We start from the raw sequence: 23,989 nt of genomic DNA, 5'->3' as shown, positions 1-23,989 counted from the left end.
GGGGTGGGGTTGGAGAGAGGCAGGGCTGTTGTCAGAGGCCTGGGTGTGAACTCAGAGCTCTGGCAGGAAACAGAATTCACCCCAGATGGCTCCAGTGAAGGGACGACGTCACTGTGTGGTCAGGGTCAGAGGAACACACAAGAGGTGACGATGCTCTCAGTGACCATCCCTAAGGTAGAAGGGGCCCTTGGGGACAGGGAGGGCAGTGCTGGTAGGACCCCATGGGAACTGGACTCTCAGAGGGGGGCTCCTGCAGCAGGGAGTGGGGAAGCCACACCCCTCTCCTTCCCCCTCCTGTCACACCCTGTCCAGCTGGCAGAGGGAGCCACCTCCTAGGCCAGAGCAGGGCGGGGCAGGACCGAGAATAACCAGCACACTGCCTTCTTTCCTGCCCTGGGGACAGTCATACTTGCCTCACAAACTCCAGGGGAGGATTGTCGATAAGGCATGTGAAGCTCCCAGCACAGGGCCCAGCACGCGCCGGCCTCGACAGACAGTAGCTTCCAAGTCTCCACTTCTGTCTCTCCCAAACACACACACACATGCGCACACACGCGCATGCACTCCCCGTTTCCTCAAATCTCTGAAAGGCTGTCATAAGGAAGGAGTGAACACGCTCTGGGAGAGCCAAGGGGGAGCCCGAGGACAAATGGTGTAGCAGGCGTGCCCTGGAGGCAGCGCGTGCTGCACGGGAGGCACCGTGCACACGTTTACATACCTCGCTCCTCTAATCCTCGCCAAGCTCTCAGGCAGGTGGTTTCATTCCTACTCATGTTACGTCTCCATGGGGGGTCTGCTGGGGACTCTGCTTCTCATCGTCCTGTCTCTGGGACCCAGGCTGTCAAATGCCACCATCTGAGGCATTCCTGGCCATTGTGGCAGAGGTGACAAGAGCCCTTGGGTTGGTCTCATAGAAATTAAGGCCTGGAAGTTGCACACGTCACTTCTGCTTACAAATCACTGGTCAGACTGGTCAGTGACCTGGTCCAGGCACAGGGCCAGGATGGACAAACTCCTGTGCATCCAGAAGGTGGAGAGCTGCTGGCTGCTTCGTGAGCCGGGGCTTTGCTTCAGGCCCATTAAAGTCCAGGTACAGGGCGCTTTCTGCTGCTCCATGGTCACCCCTGCTCTGGCAGAGGCTAGCTGGGCATCCTGGGGGGTGGGAGAAGGCTGGAGCAGGGGCTGTCCTGAATCCCTTGCAGACCTCCTCCTGTGACCACCTAAGCAGTGTGCCGGGGAAGTTGGCAGTTCTTGAGAAAGATGCTCTGGGCTGTCAGAGCAAGTCCAGAAGAAGCAGAGCACAGGGAGGCCAGCAGAGAGGGGCTGGTGTCCCCAGAGCACCCTCAGGTTTCTGTCTTCACTCTGAGGCTGTCTTTCCAGCTGTGAGTGCTCCTGGAGAGGCTGGAAGCTGTGTCCTGAGCGGCCACATGAGGTCACGTCATCAGAGTTTCACTCGGGCTGCTGGAAACCTGGCAGTACAGCCTGTTCTCGCTCCCTGACCCCTGACTACATCTGGGTGGAATTCCCTCACCCATCGCCCCCGTCCGGTGGCCAGATTGAGGAATCGCAGGAGTGTGACCTTATGTAGGGAGCCTGGCAGGGAGGAGGCGAGCCAGCCCTTCTGGAAGCCTGCTCCGGCCCGGCCCTGGGAGGGCGCAGCACTTGCCAGTTGCTGCCACGTGTGTGGCTCCTGCCATGCTCAACTCCCCAACCACCCCGTCCACACACCTTCAGTTTTCTCCAGTTTCCTTGCCCTGTGGGCTCTCAAGCCACCATGGACCCGTCTTACAGCATCGTGCAGAAACACTCAGTGCTGCTGGCCAGTTCCCGCTTCCCTGAGCCTTCTTCCCCTGGGCTCCTGTGCTCCACGCTCTCCCCCTGCCTCTCCAGAGCCTTCCCCTCAGTCTCCATCCCAGAAGCTTCTTCCGCTTTCTCCACCTGGCCCCTGGGGCCTGTGCCTCCCAGGTTCCATGCACAGCACACTCCTCTCTCCTTGGGCCATTGACCACTGCTATGGGCTCCTGCTTCACTCCGTCCTTTGCTGAACCCCAAACCTAGTCCTCTTTCTTGAATTCTGGGTTTGTTCATCCATCCACTTGGATGTCCCACAAGCTCCCACATTGATCATGGGCCTTTCCCCCAAATTTCCTTTTCCTCCAGTAATTCGCATTTTAGTGACCTGCATACCCGTCCACGAGCTGTCGGAGCCAGAAACCCGGAGTCCTCTCGCTTTCTTCCTCTGCCTCACCCACACCGGCAGTCCTGAAGTCTGACTTCTCCATCGCCACTGCCACCGCTTCCACCCTGCACTGTCACAACAGGCTCTGGGGTACCTTGTTCTCCTGAGCCTTCTTCCTGCTGCCATGAGGATTTCTAAAAACCTGGCCATATGAATTCCCTAATTCTTAAAGCCTTCAAGGTTCCCTTCACCCCAGTTTAAAATCCCCACCCCTAGGAGGGGCACATGGCACCTTTATGACTCAGCCCTGCCTCCTCCCCCCTGATCCCGCCCCAGCACCCCACACTGCCTTCTCTCCCTTGGGCACACTCTCTTTTTTTTCTTGAAATGCCTGTCTTCCATTCCTTCTCTTCTGGATGGCTAATTTCTGCTCATCTTTTCTGACTCAGCTCAGGGACCATCTCTCAGGAAATCTGCTCTGACCAGTCCGTAAAGTCAGTGCCCCTCCTGTGCACTTCCGCAGGATCCTGAGTGAAAAAGCGCTGTGGAAAAATAGGGGTGAGTCTGCCTGCTTGTCCCTTTCTGCCTCTCATTGGGGTGTTCCTGGAGGACAGGGTCGAGTCCAGAGCCTGGCATAAGGCTTGGCATCTGTATTAGTCAGGGTTCTCCAGAGAGACAGAATCAATAGATATGTTATAAATATATGAGGGGGATTTATTAGGGGAATTAGCTCACGCGACTATGAAGAAAAGTCCCACGATAGGCCATCGGCAAACTGGATGCCGATAGTGTGGCTCAGTCCAAGTCTGAAGGCCTCAAAGCCAGGGAAGCTGATGGTGTCTCGGTAAGTCCTGGAACCCAAAAGCTGAAGAGTCTTGAGCTCTGATGTCCACGGACAGAAGAGAAGAGTGTATCCAAGCTCCAGCGGATAGAGAGAAATTCAGGATTGGATGGTTCCCGACCACATTGAGGGTGGGTGTTTCCCACCCAGTCCCCTCAGGCTCTCATACTAATCTCTGCTGGAAACACCCTCATGGACACACCTAAAAACAGAGCTTTACCAGGTTTCTCAGCATTCCTTAATCTGATCAAGTTGCCTGCTAGAATTAACCTTCACAGCACCCATCTGATAGTCAGTCAATTCTCGTGAACAAATAGGTGAGCTGCTGTCTCCAAACTCCCTTGTCTGTGGTCTCAAATCATAGAGGGACCTTGGAAAGTATGCAGCCCAATTATTCATTCCCCAGATGAGAACTGTGAGTTTTAAGGGGGCAAAAGCCCCTCAGTGAAGTGAAGATTAAATCTAGATTGGTGAGCTTCCAAAGACCAGGTTGTGTCCATGATACCTTGTCATGTGCCACCCACCCACAGATAACCACTGCTGGCTATTTGGTAGATCACCTTCTCATCTTTTCCCTAGGCAGATAAATGTATGTCTATTTTTAAAAATACTAGAATTATACTATAAAAATACTAGAAGATTATACTATATTTTACCCATGCTCTAAAAATATATCTGTGGATACCTATTTATATTTGTCAAGGACTGCATAGTTTCCATGTTTTTAGATGCACCACAATACAAATCAGTAATCAAACATAATTGTTAGACCCTCAGGTTGGTTGTACTTTTTGTTTTGCTATTATAAACAATGCTATGAAGAACATGATTATAGAGAAGTTTTTGGCCAATCCTTAATTATCTCTTTAGGATGAATTCTTAAAACTGAAGTAGAACCGAGGGGGTTGGGGGACTGAAGGATTTGCATTTTTTACATCTTGCCAAACTGTCCTCCCAAAACACTGACTAATCAGATTTTATATTCACCAGTGTATCATCTAGTCAAGGTGAGAGAAGACGGTTCCACTGCAGAGAGGTTGGTGGATCTGGCTTGGTGGCACCTTCTCCTCAAGCCACATGTCTCGGTCTGAAGGTCGCCCACTGGCAGCCCATGCACTGTCTTCTTTTGAATCCACAGTGTTTGAAAATATTTGAACTAGAAACCAACTTTATATATCAGTAAATTTTATACCAAAAAAATCTGAAGTTTTGGCTCCTGTTTCTGAAAGGCAACTGTGGCTCTCCCTCTAGACGGGGCATGTACTCTCGCATTTTGCCACAGTCTCCACCTCTCCCTGCTGTCCCCCAGCCTGCTTCATTCATTTCCTTGCCATGCCCCTGTAAGAATTAGGATTTGCAACCTCTATCTCAGTTTCTTTTCCCCACTTAAAATTGGCCCACCAGCAAAGAACTCCATGCTTTTCATTCTGATTAACTACAAAATTAATTTTTTAAAAAACAAATCCTATTTGTAATAATAATATTCAGGTTAATCATTTAGTGAAGCTGCTTCAGAGAAACCCCGAACGTCTTTAACCAATATAAAATACCATGAATCACTTTGGACTCCACAGTGCATTATGTATTTAAAAACAGAAAATTAGACACAGGAGAATTCATCTTAACTTCATTATATATGAAATATTAATTCTCTTCTGGCTCTCATATTATTTACATATTTAATAACATGTTCGCTACAGTCTTTGACTGAGAGCAATTAGAGGCCAGGGGCTGTCTTCTGCCTTAATCTTGAAGATGCCAAAATGTTTTGATGTTGTGGGGAGAAGGGACTGCGAGGGAAAGTTGGATACTGCTGTTTCCATGCCCCTTTTTACATGCTGTAATTTGCTAACCATTATGTGCCTCTTAAACAGGATATTGACGACTTTGGCTGATCCATTGAGAATTCCATTCCTACATCTCCTTCCCCTTCTCTAGTAGGGAAAAGAAGATTGTGGCCCTTTTGTTTTTCTAAAAAACAAAGGCAAAAATTTCTTCAATATTTTTGGGTCCCTTTTTGCTTTTCCTAGGTCCTTTTAGAGCCTCAGTTATCTCATGAGTAAAATGGGGGTAAAATAATAGACGTGTTGGATTGTTGGTTGGGTGAAGGGGACTAATGTGGATGAACACACAGACCCGCATCCCACGTGAGGCAGCTGCCCGACTGGGGTCGGGTCCTTCCTTCCTCACCACAGCAAGGGGCAGAACCATGGCCTCCCTGCCTCCTTGGTGCATCCCCAGAGCTCAGCATGTGGCCCCTGTCATCAGGTCACTGAGTGCACACAAGTGCTATCAGAAGTTTGCAATGGTGAGTGTGTCCCTGAGAGCCACAGCTCCAGTCACAGCTACAAGAATCAGGTGAGGGACAGGCCACCGAGGCCTTGGGAGGTGAATGGGATGAGGTCAGCCTTGACCTGGGACTGGCAGGGTGGGAGGGTTTGCAGAGATCCACTGGAGAGAAGGGGTGTGTGCAGTGTGTGCACAAACAGGGCTGGTGACACTTGGCCCAGGGTCATGGTGAGCAGGTCAGCCTGATGATGCAGGAGTGAGAGTGGGAGTGGAGGGGGACAGAGGGGAGAGGTGTCTTGCTCATTGGATTTTTCTAATGACCACAGAGTATCAAAGTTATAAGGGACCTTGGGAAAAGTCTGCAGTGGGGGATCATCAACTGCTGGCCGTAGGCCAGATAATCGATATTGCAAATATTTTGTTTGGCCCACACAGTGTTAATTATTGTTATTGCTTTTGTTAATTTTCAAAATCTTTTGGAGACAGCCTGTTTTCCAGTTATCCCCGGTCTCCTCCACTCCATGCCTTTACATGACTTATCTGGTTCCTGCTCTCAGCAAACCCCTCTTTCAGTCTCAAGAATGAGGGAACTGCTGTCCCAAGAGTGGACATGATTCCATCCTGGGCTGCCTGTAGCCTGTTGCAGGGCCCTTGGAGGGGCTCGGATGGGGTGCTATGGGGATCCTGGGCATGACGTGGGAGGAAGCTGTGCTGTGCACTCACACGGTTGCAGCTGGAGCGCAGGCTGCTGTCTGGTCACCAGAGCCCTGCAGCTCCCCAGGCCAGGGCTGGCTCACTGCAGCCACCATCAGCACCTCCCACCGTGCTGTCTCCCTCCCACCCTCCTTGCTCTTTCATGGGACTCTGAAACATGAGCATGTCCCCAGTCACATCTCCATATCTGCGGAATTCCTTGAGGACTTTTAGAAAATGCTTTTCCAGCTATTCTGGAATGAGACTCCACTGCCCGAGTGGTTCAGGTGGGGACTGAGTGTGCATAGTGCTCTCACCTTATACCCCAAACGAGTCCATCAGGATTAATGTCACGCTAATGAACACAAGAGAAATTAAGCATGATTTGTCGCTTGTTGTAAAGTGCTTCCAGGCATCACCAACCCATCACGGCCACTCTCCAGAAGCAGGAACCCAGTGAGTCTATGAGATGCTGTGAGAGAGATCAGGCTGTCTTACTAACCTCCCCTGGGCTCTGATTCTGGTGAGCAGGGGGGCCCGAAGCAGAGGAGCACGCTGATGGGGTTCTCAGGAACACTGGAGATAAGGACAACACCCCGAACCATGCTGTGGGAGCCATGTTCCTCCTTCTCTGGAATTCCTGAGCCTTTATGCATATCATTTCCCCTTTTAGCACAGGGCTAGGGTTTAGGGGATAAGAGCTGAGTCCCTCTCTTACAGATGGAAAAAATCAAGTCAGAGGATCTGTGCAGCCTTGTATCTGCGGCAGTTCTAGCCCAGCCCTGCCAGCTACGTGCTGTGTGATCTGGCTTTGGCTAATAACCCTCTCTGGGCCCTCTTTTTTTTTGGAAACCTTTATGAAGAATTGGTATTAATTCTTTTTATGAGTTTTGGTAGAACACAGCAGTGAAGCTATCAGGACCTGGGGTTTTGTTTGTGCGTAGTTTTTAAATTACTGACTTGATCTCTTCACGTGTTTTAGTCTATTGAGATTGTCTATGGAGGCATATAGTCTTCTTTGGGGGCCCTTCCACAACTAAAGCATCTCGGGTACCCTGAGCTTCATGGATCATTGCAGTTACTGGTGAGTCGCTCGGGGACTTCTGGTTGGGTAAATACATGGCTTAGGCTGAAGGCAGCCTGTGATTTGGGCATCTCGGTACACTGGAGGCTGCAGAAGACTTTGCAGGTGGGTCTGCACCCCAAGTGCAGTAGGCAGGTTGGGAAGAAGAGGGCTGGGATTTTAGGGAGCTGAAGTGAGAGGGATGGTCATGTATCACCATTCTGTACAGAAGGATTGCTGCTACAGGGCACACCAGCTCGCCCAGCTGGTGCCTCCCTGGCATGAAGGTACCCCTTCCATCTGCCCTTCCTCCCAAATGGTGGCTCTCCCTAGTGCTCTGTGTCTTGTTTAGCTCTACAAGGGAAGGAAACCTGTAGTGTGTGGATGTGTATGACAGGGGGTCTGGGGGTTCTCAGGATTATTTTCTGAATGGAAAAATGGTCAGAACTGCCTCTTGGTTCTGGTCTCCTGGCAACCAGCAGGTAGACTTGGCCTGAAGTCAGAAAACCAAAGGGGTCTGTTTTATCTAAAAGTCCCTTTCTAGGTCAGTGTGCATCAGGGGTCTTCTTTGTCACCCACAGACCTACAAACACTGCACTCTGTACTGTATGCAAGGTGTTGTGGGGATGACAAACGTGAGGCACCTTATTAGTCCATTTCTGCTGCTTACAACATTTATAGAGACATAAAATCTATAAAGAAATAAAATTTATTGCTTACAGTTTCAGAGGCTGGGAAGCCCAAGGTCCAGGGAACACATCTGGTGAGGGCCATTTCATGGGTGTTGACTCTCTGCATCAACGCAGGGTATCACATGGCAGATGGCCTGAGCAAGAGAGCTAAGCTGCTCGCACTCTCCTTCTAAAGCGTGCACTCTCCTTATAAATCCATCAGAACCACACCCATGACCACCCACTAAATCACTGGTGGATTAACCCATTCGTGTGGGTACAGTCCTCACAGTCTAATCACTTCTTAAATGCCCTACCTTTAGGCCACCATGATAGGACTCACCCCCAACACTGTTACAGTGGGGATCACATTCAACCCACAGCAGGCTCTTCGTCCCACCCTTCAGGTGCTGACAGTGCAGTCGATGGAAAAACCCAGAGGATTCAGTCGAGTGAGTCCTCCAATGTCCTCTCTGTCTCAGCCGTCCTGACAACCATTGTTTTTCCTATGTTCTTGGTTCCAGTAAGAGTGCCCAGTGTGACGACACCAGTTGGTGCAGGGCTGTGTAAGCAGGCCCTTGGCCCTCTGGGCTCCTCTTGTGTTCCACCTTCCTCGATGGGTGGTTCCATTCCAGAAGATGTGGCCAGCTTCGACCTTGTATTTCTGCAATTGTCTGCCTCGGCCAAGTCATAACTGTCTCACCAGCCCTCCCCACCAGGACCACTGGGGACACTGTCCTGACAGCCTTTAGCCTCTGGTCTCAGCCCCATAAACCTCCCAGAGAAGGTAAATGGGACACACACACACATGTGCACACACATACATGTGAACACACACGCACAATTTCTCAATTCTCCTGCCAAGTAGACACCCTCGGGGTCACCCCCTCCCCAGCCACTGTGGCTTAGTGGTTGAACAATTCGGTAGCCTCTACAAGAGACAACATTTGCACATTGGTCTCAGAGGAAGGAATTTTGGAAGAAAGNCTTTGTCACCCACAGACCTACAAACACTGCACTCTGTACTGTATGCAAGGTGTTGTGGGGACGACAAACGTGAGGCACCTTATTAGTCCATTTCTGCTGCTTACAACATTTATAGAGACATAAAATCTATAAAGAAATAAAATTTATTTCTTACAGTTTCAGAGGCTGGGAAGCCCAAGGTCCAGGGAACACATCTGGTGAGGGCCATTTCATGGGTGTTGACTCTCTGCATCAACGCAGGGTATCACATGGCAGATGGCCTGAGCAAGAGAGCTAAGCTGCTCATGCACTCTCCTTATAAATCCATCAGAACCACACCCATGACCACCCACTAAATCACTGTGGATTAACCCATTCATGTGGGTACAGTCCTCACAGTCTAATCACCTCTTAAATGCCCTACCTTTAGGCCACCATGATAGGACTCACCCCCAACACTGTTACAGTGGGGATCACATTCAACCCATAGCAGGCTCTTCGTCCCACCCTTCAGGTGCTGACAGTGCAGTCGATGGAAAAACCCAGAGGATTCAGTTGAGTGAGTCCTCCAATGTCCTCTCTGTCTCAGCCGTCCTGACAGCCATTGTTTTTCCTATGTTCTTGGTTCCAGTAAGAGTGCCCAGTGTGACGACACCAGTTGGTGCAGGGCTGTGTAAGCAGGCCCTTGGCCCTCTGGGCTCCTCTTGTGTTCCACCTTCCTCGATGGGTGGTTCCATTCCAGAAGATGTGGCCAGCTTCGACCTTGTATTTCTGCAATTGTCTGCCTCGGCCAAGTCATAACTGTCTCACCAGCCCTCCCCACCAGGACCACTGGGGACACTGTCCTGACAGCCTTTAGCCTCTGGTCTCAGCCCCATAAACCTCCCAGAGAAGGTAAATGGGACACACACACACATGTGCACACACATACATGTGAACACACACGCACAATTTCTCAATTCTCCTGCCAAGTAGACAGCCTCAGGGTCACACCCTCCCCAGCCACTGTGGCTTAGTGGTTGAACAATTCGGTAGCCTCTACATGAGACAACATTTGCACATTGGTCTCAGAGGAAGGAATTTTGGAAGAAAGCCAAGAGATCAGGGTCACACCCTCCCCAGCCACTGTGGCTTAGTGGTTGAACAATTCGGTAGCCTCTACAAGAGACAACATTTGCACATTGGTCTCAGAGGAAGGAATTTTGGAAGAAAGCCAAGAGATCTGACCTAGTTAACTGAGCTTACATGAGAGCTGGGTGTGACCTCAGGCGCTGTTGGAGAAACAGGCTCCACAGAGGAGCCACCAGGGATGCTTATTCTTTGTTCAGGAACTGGAGTCCAGTCTGTTAGGTATGTGGGTGCTGAGGCATGGGGCAGGAAGTGACATCATTAGCATCTCAGGCCTGGGGTGGGAGGACAATTAAAGGTGGCTCCTGCCTGCTGGGGGGAAGCAGTGAGTCCAGACTTGACAGCAAATGCTTTTGCAGTGCGGGCTGCTGATACTGTGGGTGGGGGACTGGAAATTCTGCTCTCACATTCTTCTGACATTTTCAGCCCTCACCAGGTGCCAATGCCCTGGCTGGCAGTCTTCCAGTCAAGCCAGAGATAGCCACAGCTCTTCGAAAGGTCAGCTGGTTAGTGCTGATTCTGTGCCAGGCATTACGCTAGGCCTGCGGTTCTCAGCTGGGGTCTATTTTGCCCTCCAGGGGATATTTGGCAATGTCTGGAGACATTTCTGATTGTCACAACTGGGAGGCAGTAGCTGCTACTGGCATCTAATGAATAAAGGCCAGGGATGCTGCTAAACACCCTAGAACAACAGGCCCCACAACAAAGAACTATCTGGCCTAAATGTCAATAGTGCAGAGGTTGAAAAAGCCTGCTGCAGGTAGTGGGCTCCCAGTGGTGTTTGATCTAGACCAAGTCCCTACCCTCCAGGAAGCTGGATTCTCATGGGCTGGACAGACAATCAACAGAGCAGGTCCCTGTCCTACAAGCTGTGTTCTAACGATAGTTTATTCATCAGTTTCTTCATCTAGTTCCTGTGTTCTCTTGTTCAGCCTTCCCATGTTGAGACTTTATCGCGTGACAGGCCCAGGGCCATGCACTGAGGATAGAGAAATGGCCTAGGTGTGGCTTCCCCTCCAGCAGCCCCATCCAGTGGGGCACGAACACACACACAGCCCCCCAACACACGGTATACGAACATACACACAACTGCACATATGCCCCATGCGCGTGTGCACCCAGTCTCAGCACCATGTGATAAGGGCTGAAGTAGAGAAATACTATGAGGCTGTAGAGAGAAGGGGTTTGTAGCTCAGCATCGACGAGTGTCAAGGAAGGCTTCCTGGGGGAGTAAGCTGAGTCATAAAGGACAGAGAGACTTGGAAGGGGGAAAAGCTATGCCTCTAAGAAGGAGCTCTCTGTAGAAACCAACACGCAGTAGAGTCCCACTCTCGCAGGCTCCGTGGGCTGCCCCGCTGGGCTGTGGAGGTCTGCCGCTAGCCCCAGCAGCTGTCCACACTAATCACTCCTTCCTCCTGCAACAACGTCCCCTCCCCCATCCCATCTTAAACTCCTCTGTGAAATTGCATTTCTAACCTTCGCTGCCTCCAGCCCCTCCATCACTGCCAGAGGAGACCGTCAACTCCCTGACCCAGCCTCAGCTCTCAGATGGGAGTCACATGGCGGCCTCAATTATTTTCCTAACAATCAGAGGGGCTTGGAGGAGAGGTACAAAGGGGGAGAGAAGAGAACCATGATCCCCAGGGACTTTGAATTTGACAGAGTGCCCTTCGTAGCTTCTGACTGCCTTTTGTATTTCATCTCTCTCTCATATGTAAACAGCATTAAAAAAAATGAAGGCCTCGCTAGAGTCTGCTGGTGACGGAATCAGAGGATGCTCACAGCTGCCTCCCCTGAGAAAGGTCCAGGGGAAGATGTCAGGGGTCTGGGGTCAGCAAAATGGATCGTTGTCATGGATGTTTCATTATCTTGCTGGGTGACCTCAGGTAAATTACTTCACCTTTCTGGGCCACATGCACCTCATCTGTGAAATTCAGAGGGAGCCCATCTCCAGGACATCGTATCATGCAATGATAACATCTGGTGACATCACTGGCCTTTAATTGATAAGGAGCAAAGCAGGAAATTTTAAAGGAAGTGTGTCTGCACTTCTTCCCTGTCCCCTACTGCGCTTGTCCCCCAGAGGCATTAGTGGCCACAGCTGCTAGCTGGTGAGACCAGCTGAGGTCCATAGAACAACATCGGCATTCTCCAGATGAGCTAGATGTGTTCATGCCCCTGTACCTTTACCTGTGCCATTCCCGCTGCCTGGAATGCCCTTCGCACCCTCCTACAAGGGGTATTCTGTCAAGGTCTAGCTAAGATGGCATCCCCTCTGGGCAGCCTCCTTGACTTCCCCTAGCTGGTGTCTCTTCCAACTTCGAACTTTGCTTGCTCCTCTATTCCATCTTCAGTGTTGTTTGCCTTTGTGCCCCTGGCCTGTAACAAAAATTCAATAGCAGAGTGTGTCTACCATGGTGTAGCAACTAGCATCTCACCACCAGGCGGGTTTGAGCTGAGCTAGTTGGGACTGTCAATAAAGCATTGCAGCTAATGACTGCTGGTGTGGATCTGGGCATTTCTGTGCTACCATAACCCCCCCTCTCACTTGTATCCAGGACACAGGGATCACAGGAGAGGGCTGTGCCCTGGAAAGGCGTTGCTCCTGTGTATCTTGGAGGAAGAAAGGATGGACCCTGTGCACTGACGAGGGCTGATTGGAGACTTGGTCACAGTCACCTTCAGTTGGCCTCATTTAAGGTGCTGAAACACCTCCTGAAAAAGTTTTATTGAAGGATCTAAGGCTATGGCGGGGTTCCAGAAACAGGACTTGCACCTCAGTGGGGCCTCACAGGAACTGAGACCAACGGGTAATTGTATTTATTATGGTGTTGTGTGGAGCAGCCTCTTTCTGTCGAGATATTCCTGCTTCTTCCCACACATCCATTCTGCCCTCCTCTTAGTTGGGGTGAGGCAGATTATTTTTAAGGAGGTGGGGGAAAAGCAGGAAGTGACATACAGCGCTGGTTTTTACACATGACTAGCCAGTGCATAGCATGTGATGGCTGAAAGCATGGGTGGATGGGTGGATGGATGGATGGATGGCTGGATGGGTGGATGGATGGATGGATGGATGAGTGGATGGATGAGTGGATGGGTGGATGGGTGGATGGGTGGATGGATGGATGGATGGGTGGATGGATGGATGAATGGATGGGTGGATGGATGAATGGATGGGTGGATGGATGGATGAGTGGATGGGTGGATGGGTGGATGGATGGATGAATGGATGGGTGGATGGGTGGATGGGTGGATGTGTGGATGGATGAGTGGATGAGTGGATGGATGGATGGGTGGATGGATGGATGAATGGATGGGTGGATGGATGAATGGATGGGTGGATGGGTGGATGGGTGGATGGATGGATGAGTGGATGAGTGGATGGGTGGATGGATGGATGGATGGATGGGTGGATGGGTGGATGGGTGGATGGGTGGATGGGTGGGTGGATGAGTGGATGGGTGGATGGATGGATGAGTGGATGAGTGGATGGGTGGATGGGTGTATGGACAGATATGTGAGAGGCTGGGTGGGTGGCTGAACGGAGGGATATGTGAGTGAGCGGGTGGGTAGGTGGGTGGACGGGTGGATGAATGGATGGTGCGTAATAAATGATAGGGTGAAATCTATTTGCCAGGAAGTTGGGATGATTTTTTTGGCACCGCTTTTTAGGTTATGGTTTATACTGCAAGAGAAAGGGTGGTGGTGGGGGGGACGGGTGGACAGAGAAAGAGACAGAGAGCGGTAACTGTAAGTCATAGCTGTTAACCAAAGCCACAGCGTGGTCATTTGCTGTGCCACATGATGGGCAGCATGTCTGGCTTTGGGGAGGAGTGGTGCCAAGCAGCCAATTTCCAGGTATGGCCTTGGGAGAGTGAGGATTACTACTGCTCCCTGCTGACCTGCTAGGCTTCCAGAGTGGACCAGTATTGTTTGGCCTTTAGAACAACTTTTGTAAAGCCCCAAGCAGCACCTTCACCCTGTCACCTTCCAAGCTCAAGGCACGTCATGTCTGCCATCGTATCAGGTTGGAACTCTCCACCTGGCGTTGGAAGGCTCCCTGCATGAACTCTCTGCCTTAGCTACACGTCCTCCCTGATACCCCATGTGCCATCTTTTCTAGCAGCAGCTGCAAGTACTGGCTGACGGTGTTTGAGTGCTTACGACACACCAGGCACTGTGCTTTTCTCTTTACTTTTATCATAGTATTTTAAGCCTTGAAATAACCCTATAGGGTAGTGATTATTCTCCCCATTTTACAGATGAAGAAACTAAGGCCCAGAGACCTCCAGCAACTGTAACAAGTAACAGCTAGTAAGCAGTAGAGCCATCCCCTGCTGGCTCACAACCACTTCCAGTCCTTGCTCATGTCCTCCCACTGCCTACATTTGATCAAGGCTTTAAGAGGCAGCCGTCTTTGTACTTCCCAACCCACACCCTCGCCTCTTACTCTTGTTAAGTTTTAGGTACCAAAAGGATGCCATTTGAAATATATATTTCCTCTTGAATATTTACTCATGCCCATGAAATATCTAAGATGTGCCTTCCACATGTGGATACATGGCTTTTACTTTCTCCCCCAGAGCTGGGCACACACTCGAGCTCAGCAGAGCCTGGTTGGTGCAGAGGCTACTGCTGCAGAGGCAGGAGCTGTGGCTGGGTCTAGCAGCTGGCTGTACGTGCACTGGTTGGGACCATGAGTACCGCTCCTCACCTCTCCAGGCCTCTATTTGCTCTGCCATCGAATGAAGATGAACATGTGTCCTACTGACCCCCGTGGGGTCATCTATTCTCAGAAACAATCTTATCAAGCAATCTGTTAACTCCAAGCTCTTTCCTTCTCCAGCCTCTGGGGGCCTCAATTCCCTTATCTATAAAATGGAGAGGTTTCTTGCCAGTGACCGGCTCTGTGGGCTTATGGCAGTTGCAGCAAGACGTGGGACTCAGATGCTTTTCTTCCACCAACTGCCAAAGGAGAGGCCTTTAGCAAGCAGTTACCTCAGCTACTCCTTTGCACTGTCTCAGCCTGACTTGCAAAGCTCTGGATGTGAAACCTCTAGCCTGTTCTCCAGATGTGCTGTTCTGGTGCCAAACAACTACATGTTTGGGAATATCTGCATAAGTGTTTGCCAAAACTGGGGCCATAATCACCCAACCCCCAAATCAGAGATTTATGCTCACTGACCAAGATCTATGAAATTGTCACCCTATGAATAGTTCACTGGCATCCAGGGTCAGCCTAAGGTTTTCAGAGGAACATTTGGGAGTAATTTTGGAAACATTTTGCTTCTTTCTCTTTTTTTGCAAGTGGTAAAACTAGAGGGGGAGAAGCCCAAGACCCATCTCTCCCATGTGGCTATGAAGGTAAAGCAGGACTCCCTTGTCCCTGGCCTCTCCTGGCAGAATTTACAGTCTGCAGCTTGCAAATTCCTGGAGGGAATATGGAAACCTGGGTAATGATGTGGGAGCGAACATTCCCCAGCACTGACGTGGGTTTCCTTGCACCAGAGGACCAGAGATTGGGTAATTGAAGCTCACGCTCTGAATGGTTATAGCAAAGGTAATATCCATGACGGCATTTGAAATATCCCCTCTGTGCCAGGAGGAGGGTGGTAGTGGGGAAACCAGACTCTGATGAATGAGACAGATCCAGAGATCCCCATGCTTTGACCTGCATAAGCCCCAGGGTCTCAAGAAACTCAGAACCGAGGCAGGATCTGCCCCCAGCAGGCCCTTTCCTGCTGAACGGGTCTCAGTTGGGTGGTAGGAACAGGGTGAAAGCTAGTCTGAAGGGTAGAAGCTAGTCTGGAAACTCAGGAGCACAGGGCCTCTGCCTTTTTGTCACTATATCCCCAGCTCCACGCATGGTTCCTGACACTTAGGAGATCCTTCAAATGTTTGTTCAAGGGATCAATGAATGAATGATGAGTGAATAAATTAATGGTTCTAGAATAAGTGAAGTGACACCCTATGTCGTGCTCTGACTCACCAATGCTCATCTTACGGCTTATGCCTTGGGTTACCCAGAGGACAGCTACCAAAATAGTGAAATGATGTACAACTATGTCACTCAAGAAGCAGTAGAAAGAACTAGGGGTATTTAGCTCTTAGCGTAAAAGACCCTGTCTTCTGGTTTCTGAAGGCAGGAGAGGGAGCAGGCTTCCTGGCACAAGTGGGTAGAATTCAGAGGCAGGTCTGGGGTCCACTAACATCAATCGCTCACATTTATTGAACACTTACTATGTGCTGGTCACTGTTACTGTTGCCATTACAGATGGTGGACACTGAGGCTTAGGGAGTGTATTAGTTTCCTAGGTGGCTGTAACAAATTACCACAAACGTGGTGACTTTATTTTATTTTTTATTTTTTATTTTTTTTGTCTTTTGTCTTTTTCCGTGTCCGGCAACGGATTGCAACCCTCAGTGTTGCCCCCATACTGGACCGGGGACCGGCAATGGGATTGCAACCCTCGGTGTTGCTCCCGCTCCTCACTCAGCCAGTGAGCGGGAACCAGTCTGTATGTGGGATCCGAACCCTCGGGCGGGAGCGCCGGTGCACTTCCCAAGCGGCGCACTTATCCAGTGCACCACCGGGCCGGCCCAAACGTGGTGACTTTAAAAAACAGAAATTTATTCTCTCACAGTTATGAAAGCCATAAGTTCAAAATCAAGGTGGCAGGGCTGCATTCCCACAAAGCTTTAGGGCAACCCTCGGTGTTGCTCCCGCTCCTCACTCAGCCAGTGAGCGGGAACCAGTCTGTATGTGGGATCCGAACCCTCGGGCGGGAGCGCCGGTGCACTTCCCAAGCGGCGCACTTATCCAGTGCACCACCGGGCCGGCCCAAACGTGGTGACTTTAAAAAACAGAAATTTATTCTCTCACAGTTATGAAAGCCATAAGTTCAAAATCAAGGTGGCAGGGCTGCATTCCCACAAAGCTTTAGGGAGGAATCCTGCCTTGCCTCTTCCACCTCCTGGTGGCTGCTGGCAATCCTTGGCACTCCTTGGCTTGTAAATGCATCGCTCCAAACTCTGCCTCTGTCTTTTCACTGCCTGTTTCTTGGTTAGGATTTAGGGCCCACCCTGGTGTTTCAGAATGATGTCATATCAAGATCCTTAATTTAATTACATCTGCAAAGAACCTTATTCTTTAATAAGGTCACATTCACAAGTCCTGGGCAGATATCTGGGGAGTGTTATGGACTGAATGACTGAATGTTTGTGTCCTGCCAAAATTCATATGTTGAGTTCCTAATTCCCAATGGGATGGTATGTGAAGATGAGGCCTTTGGGAAGTAATTAGGGTTAGATGAAGTCATGAGGGTGGGGCCCCATGATGGGAGAGACATCAGAAAGCTTGCACTAGGAAGTCATATTAGCAGACTGTAAACTGCCCATGAGCCAAGTGAAGAGGTCTCAAAATGAAGCCTACCTTGCCAACACCTTGATCTTGGATTTCTAGTCTTCAGAACTATGAGAAATAAATTTCTGTTGTTCAAGCCACTCAGTCTATGACATTTTTTTCGAGATCAGACGAGATTGGGTGCTTTCAGGCTGCTATGGCCGTAGACTATGACATTTTTTTATGGCAACCTGAGCTGACTTAATACAAGGGACCACCATTCAACCCACTACAGAGAGGGTCAGAAGTTGTGGAGATCAATGGCAGCCTGTGCTCTCCCCCACTTCTCTATGGGAGCCTTTGAAAGACTTTCTAACTGTTTAGCACGGAAGGCGCTTCCCTAGGAGGTACTGAGTTCCTAGTTTTAGCTGGCTCCACTGATCTGCTATAGGATCCCTTTGTGGTAGGATCCCTTTGTGTCCTGTGATTCCACGATAGCCCCTGGACCATGTTCCTTGCTTTTGTCCACTGGCAGTGAGCTTGGAAACACCAGGCAAAGTCACCACTGCGAATGGAACTTAAGGCATCTGTCTAACAGGTATGCAGAATGACACCTTCAACAGGAGCCTGACTCACGACCTCCATGAGTCATTTTTGGCCTGCAGAAAGGGCTGGTCTGTGCTGCGGTTATCAGTCTTCCAGGATCAGAGGGTCAAGACAGAGGAGGTGGTTATAAATCACCCAGAGTGGGCTGGGAAGTCAGAGGGACCTTTCAGATCTTTCCATCCCTGTTGCACGACTGAACCTCGGGAAAGCTCCATTTCATGCCAAGGGTGGGAGGAGGAGGTTTCTTAGAGCCATGGGTCTCGCCAAATGTGAAATCAGCACCCTCTTCCCACCCACCCCTCAATCCAGCCCTCCCCCTGGCCTCACCTGGCATCTATAATTCCGTTTGTTGTGCTCGAAAACACCGTGTTGGAAGATTTCATGCTAATGAAAGGGTTTCTTGATTAGGTTATGCTGTTACTGTAAATGTTCCCTCATTATCTATGTTATGGTAGGAATTTGAAAAAGTATAAATTGAGCATCTTGCATAATTTATAAAACCTGAATGTTTCCTAATTAGTTCGGTTAGGTTAATGATGGCGCAGCATCACTTCTTCCTGGTCCCTGCTAGTGACCGTTTCCCTCTTCATTCTGAATACTTTCTGTTATTTACAACCCCCCACCCCCAACAAATCCAACATCCAGCTTCCACAGTGGCCCCATCTAGCCTCATATGAGAGGATGAAATGCCTGGCGAAATGTGAATAGCTCCTCTTCTCTCTGCGTGTCCCCCACCCTGCTTTGAGGCCAAGAGGCAGCCTGCTTAAGGTCAGCCAGCAAGAAACTTGGCTCCTGCCAATCCCCTGAAGAATGCCGGTGAAGTGCATTCCTTTGGCGTGTGCATAGAGACCGGTGCTGGCCTCCATTAGCAGCTGGAGGAGTGAAAATGCTGGAGGAGGTGGGGGAGGGAAAAAAACCCTCTCAAAAGGATTCTAAAATAACATTTTGCATCCTCAAGTAATTCCCAGTTCTCCCTGGCAACCATTCATTTCTTCCGAACAGCAGAAATTTGCAATATGAAAGTGGATTGGCTTCTCCCTCCCTTGGGGCCCCTGTATCTCTTCATCCAGCGCCTTGGGTAAAAAGCAATGCATACGTTTACAATATAAATGTGATTTAATCGACCTCCCTGTCAGGGAGAAATGGCAAGCATATCAAACAAGACCAAGATGTTAGAAAGAAAAATCATAAATTATTCCAGTGACGAGTTTCTGAGCTGCCTCCTGGACTACTAGATGATGCTATATAAGGCTGTTCCTTGAAACAATAATTAAGATAATTCTGTATGACAAGGAGAAAAATGTCCGGCTTTGTATGAAATGTGCTTCATGTTAGCAAGCTGAATGCTGGGTATTGATTACACCCCCCCACATCTCAACCACCCCCTGCCACTGCGATTCAGGCTAAAATTAATTGAATGATGCAACATTTCTTTTCTTGAATCCTTATTTTCCATGCATGCTTCCTAGAAGCCATGCAAAGTGGGCTGGCCTCTAATTCTCTAAACTGATCTCTTCCTTTGGCAGCGTCTGGGCAAAGGCTCACGTGTGTACATGCACACCCCTCAGCTGGGTGCTCACTGTTCTCTCTGGAAGGCATGATGTTCCCCTCAGGGGCAGGTCTGATGGACATATCAGTACAGCAGAGCCCTCACTATTCTGTTACGAGGCCATCATCGGGCTCTCCTACAGAAATACGGCAATGCCAGAGGTCCCCGAATACAGATGGCTGCAGAAGGGACTGACCCCCCCAACACCCGTCCCCTGCCTGCAGCCTAGAGAATAGCATCTGGCCTCTGTCTAGCAGAATGTCCTTTCTGCCCCCTCCCCCTTTGTAACCTCCCAGGGTGCAGTGTGGACCAGGAAGGGACCCCTTGCCCTCCCCTCTTCCATTCTAGCTGCCATATTCTGAGAGCCGTCTCCCCCCTGTGAGAGGCACTCAGCAATTCCTGGCAGAGGGAGATAGTTTATGGCCTTGGCTCTGCTGGTTTTTCTGTGGCTCTATTTCATCCTGACTGCAGTTCTGCCGCAGTGGCGGCTGGTAGAGAGAGCAGGGCATGGCCTCAGGTAGTTAATCCACAGTGCAGTCCCCAGGCCCCTGCAGCAAGGCTAATAATACCTTCCTCTGTCAGGGGAAGCCCAGGGCAGTGGAGGCAGCAGCTGCAGGCAGGGTGCCCACGGCAGGGGCCTGGACCTGCAGCCAGGCTGGGGCTGGGTTCCAGCATCCCTGGACTTGCTGGGTGTCTTGAACAGGGCCCACCTCTTCTCTGAGCCCCACTTCCTCACCGCAAATGGCGGTGATGGGGATTCAAGGCAGAAGCAAGTGACAGGTTTGCCACATTGCACACAATCAATGATTTTTTAAAAACCAGAGGCACTTAGGCAATTGTGAGATGAATAAATGGCTCTTGGCTTGACAATCCTGTTTGTGACAACCCAGAACCTTGTCCCCAGGGAGCCATCCTTTCCAGAATGATGACAAAGGAGGGCTCTTCTTTTCTGCCCTGAATGCGAAGGGTGGGGGGCCCTTGTGGTTCCACTGAGTCCTGAGGAACCATTCTTTGTGGACCCCCAGCCATCCCCAGGAGACATGGGAACATCACTCAGCTGCAGCTACAGCTCATGGAGCCAGATGGTGACAACCAAATTGTACTTGGGGGGGTCTGGTGGGAGAAAAGACAGTGCTGGTGCCCAGAGCCAGCTGCTATGGGCACGAGAGATGCCCAGGTGGGCTCAGAGTCGGGGGTGGGGTAGGCTAGGGGCAGGATAGGGAGAAAGCAGAATGACAGTGGGAGCTGGGCCCTGGAGCATTAATCACCCACTGTCACCTGCCCTTAAATTAGCCAATCACTACAACACTAGAGGGTAAACCCTACAAGGACAAGGACTGTAAATCTTGTTCACCCTTCCAGTGCAGAGCACAGTGCCTGGCACACAGTAGGTGCTCAGTAAAGAAGTCGAGAGATAGCTGGGGGCCCAGGAATCCCTGTTGAGGAGAGTGGGTGCCAAAGCATCAGTCTGGAGCACCCTGAGGCCTCCGCACCTTGGGAACGACTTGTTGAAAGGCACCGTGGGGAGGCTGCTTGCACCCCACGGTGGGGGTTGAGGGCTGGGGGCCTGGGGCAGCACTCAGAAGGCTTGGGTCTCGCTTTTGTTGGAAACCTCACATTTGGCATGAGGCCCAGCCCAGACAACGTCTGAACTGTCCTCCTCTGACCCCAGATGATCCATCAAAGCCTCAGACATCTCTGAATCCCGGCACAGCCTGGTACCCTGCAGAAGCTCGACAAGGACTCGCTGAGTGGTTGGCTGCTTGACGCAGAAGCAGCCCTTCTCTGTTGATGAAAGAGCAATTAAGACTTCAGGAGTCTGCAGTCTAGACGGGGAGCTGTCAAGTCTCACATAAGTGGGTCTGGGAGCTGGCAACACGAGATTAGGGGGGCTCCTAGGGAAAAGCCGCGCTTTAGACACTGCAGGAGGGAGTCTGGGGGCGGTCCTGGGCGGGTGGGTGGGTGGGGCCTGCTCTGGCTCCGGTTCCTCTGCTTGCCTGAGCTCTGTGTCTCACGGGCTTGTTTTTACACTGTTTTCTTTAATGACTTTTCACCACAGTCAAAACAACTCTCCCGTCAACTTATTACCTTAAAAATAGTTGAAAAGATGACACCTGGGAGAGAAAGTGCTTCGAAAGAACAGCTACTTTCCCTGTGTATTTATCTGCTCTGCCTCTGGGAAGAGTCTTGTGTTTGCAGACCTGGGTTTCAATCCCTGCTGTCTCTCCAGGTTACTCTGTGACCTTGGCCAAGTCATGGTACCTCTCGAAGCCCCACATTCCTCACCTGCAAAACAAGGTTAAGGCTCACTGTTGCTGGGGAATGGATCCTTCCCAGGGTGTAGCTCCACACCTGTATGCTTAGCCCAACCCCTCACACAGCAGCCTGGGAAGGCTTTCTGGGGGAGGTGGTGCAGAGGATGGTTGCTGGACACAAGCCAGGGCTGAGGAGTTTGACAACTGCAGGCTAAGCTTCCGTGGGACTCCTAGCAGTAGCAAGCCCAGGCGATATCCATTCTCTGCCTTGGTTCCTGGGTCCTCTCATCACTACCCGCCTCACCGTCCAGGAGGCACCCAGCCCTGTACCCTTCCCTCTGCTCTGCTTCTCTGGTACTCAGCACAGTCCCTGCCACCTGCATCCTTCTGGATGGGAGAGAGTGTGGCCTCAGCTCCCAGACATTGGGAGATTTTTAATCGCTCTCTTTTGTCCATGGGTGATTAGAATGACTTCAGCTCAGAGACAATTAGTAAATTATTATTATTGGTTTCCATTTGTGTGGTGCTGCTCTTTGAGGAGCCCAGCTGATTTAATCAGGGCTGGTTAATGGGAGCGCTAGCAGCTCCGCTCACCTCCGATGCGCCTTGGAAACCAGAGTGAGTAAACAGATCGCGGTAGCGGGAGCTCAGGGTCTTGCGCAGTAGCAAGCCTCTCTGCATTGTACGATGCCAGGTGCTCATGGCTCACTCGGTGGAGCACGGAACTATCTGACTGTCACCAGCCGCCATCCTATGACCACCAGGAGCTCCCCATCTGACAAGTGACCAGCCTGTGATAATAGGGTGTCCACACTGTGGTGGAGGTAAGCCCAGGGGTGCAGGAACACAGGGAAGGGCCAATTCACCAACTTAGGGGTTTATGGAAAGCTTCCTGGCTTGGAAGAGGTGGCCCCTGAGTGACAGCTTGAATGACGAGTATGAGTTTGCCACTCAGATGGAAGAAGAACGTTTATGTTGAGGGAGTAAAATGTGAGTCGGGGGACGATTGCAGGGATGTTCCATGTGATAGGAGCATAGAGGACATGCCCTGCTGGGGGAGGGGTGAGGACAGGCAGGGACCAGATCACGAGGGCTCTGCTGCTGCCCCCTGCTCCCATGATTCTTCTTACCCCCTGTTGGGAAAATATAGGAAAAATGGTCAGGGCCTCTCATGTTCAGAATCTTGCCGAGCATTTGATGTAAAGAGGCATGTGTGCTCAGGTGTTCCTTGATTATCGTCTAGTGTAAGTGCGCGTGTGCACCCAGGTGTCCTAGGTTATGGACTTAAGTATAAGGATGAGTGGCTCTGATCCATGGCGCCTCCCATCCCCGGGANCGGGTGGGTGGGTGGGGCCTGCTCTGGCTCCGGTTCCTCTGCTTGCCTGAGCTCTGTGTCTCACGGGCTTGTTTTTACACTGTTTTCTTTAATGACTTTTCACCACAGTCAAAACAACTCTCCCGTCAACTTATTACCTTAAAAATAGTTGAAAAGATGACACCTGGGAGAGAAAGTGCTTCGAAAGAACAGCTACTTTCCCTGTGTATTTATCTGCTCTGCCTCTGGGAAGAGTCTTGTGTTTGCAGACCTGGGTTTCAATCCCTGCTGTCTCTCCAGGTTACTCTGTGACCTTGGCCAAGTCATGGTACCTCTCGAAGCCCCACATTCCTCACCTGCAAAACAAGGTTAAGGCTCACTGTTGCTGGGGAATGGATCCTTCCCAGGGTGTAGCTCCACACCTGTATGCTTAGCCCAACCCCTCACACAGCAGCCTGGGAAGGCTTTCTGGGGGAGGTGGTGCAGAGGATGGTTGCTGGACACAAGCCAGGGCTGAGGAGTTTGACAACTGCAGGCTAAGCTTCCGTGGGACTCCTAGCAGTAGCAAGCCCAGGCGATATCCATTCTCTGCCTTGGTTCCTGGGTCCTCTCATCACTACCCGCCTCACCGTCCAGGAGGCACCCAGCCCTGTACCCTTCCCTCTGCTCTGCTTCTCTGGTACTCAGCACAGTCCCTGCCACCTGCATCCTTCTGGATGGGAGAGAGTGTGGCCTCAGCTCCCAGACATTGGGAGATTTTTAATCGCTCTCTTTTGTCCATGGGTGATTAGAATGACTTCAGCTCAGAGACAATTAGTAAATTATTATTATTGGTTTCCATTTGTGTGGTGCTGCTCTTTGAGGAGCCCAGCTGATTTAATCAGGGCTGGTTAATGGGAGCGCTAGCAGCTCCGCTCACCTCCGATGCGCCTTGGAAACCAGAGTGAGTAAACAGATCGCGGTAGCGGGAGCTCAGGGTCTTGCGCAGTAGCAAGCCTCTCTGCATTGTACGATGCCAGGTGCTCATGGCTCACTCGGTGGAGCACTGGGAGCTGAAGAGCTGGGGCGAGGGGCACGTGGGCCTGGATGGGA

The 23,989-nt window shown here is 50.8% G+C and overlaps 1 protein-coding gene across 1 annotated transcript; it reads right to left on the bottom strand.

Moving 5' to 3' along the window:
- Positions 1-957: 957 nt before the first annotated feature.
- Positions 958-15,829, bottom strand: LOC103586955 (splicing factor 3A subunit 2-like). Its single transcript, XM_008568312.1, has 5 exons — positions 15,820-15,829; positions 13,210-13,367; positions 13,042-13,155; positions 12,898-13,008; positions 958-1,152 (listed from the first exon to the last, which is right to left on the bottom strand). Exons 1-5 carry the CDS (start codon positions 15,827-15,829, stop codon positions 958-960), a joined length of 588 nt encoding a protein of 195 aa, XP_008566534.1.
- Positions 15,830-23,989: the final 8,160 nt, after the last annotated feature.

This window comes from Galeopterus variegatus, unplaced genomic scaffold (genome assembly GCF_000696425.1).
Source record: "Galeopterus variegatus unplaced genomic scaffold, G_variegatus-3.0.2 Scaffold397, whole genome shotgun sequence".
In the NCBI taxonomy this organism is placed as follows: Eukaryota; Metazoa; Chordata; class Mammalia; order Dermoptera; family Cynocephalidae; genus Galeopterus; species Galeopterus variegatus.
This window is presented reverse-complemented; position numbering and strand designations above follow the sequence as displayed.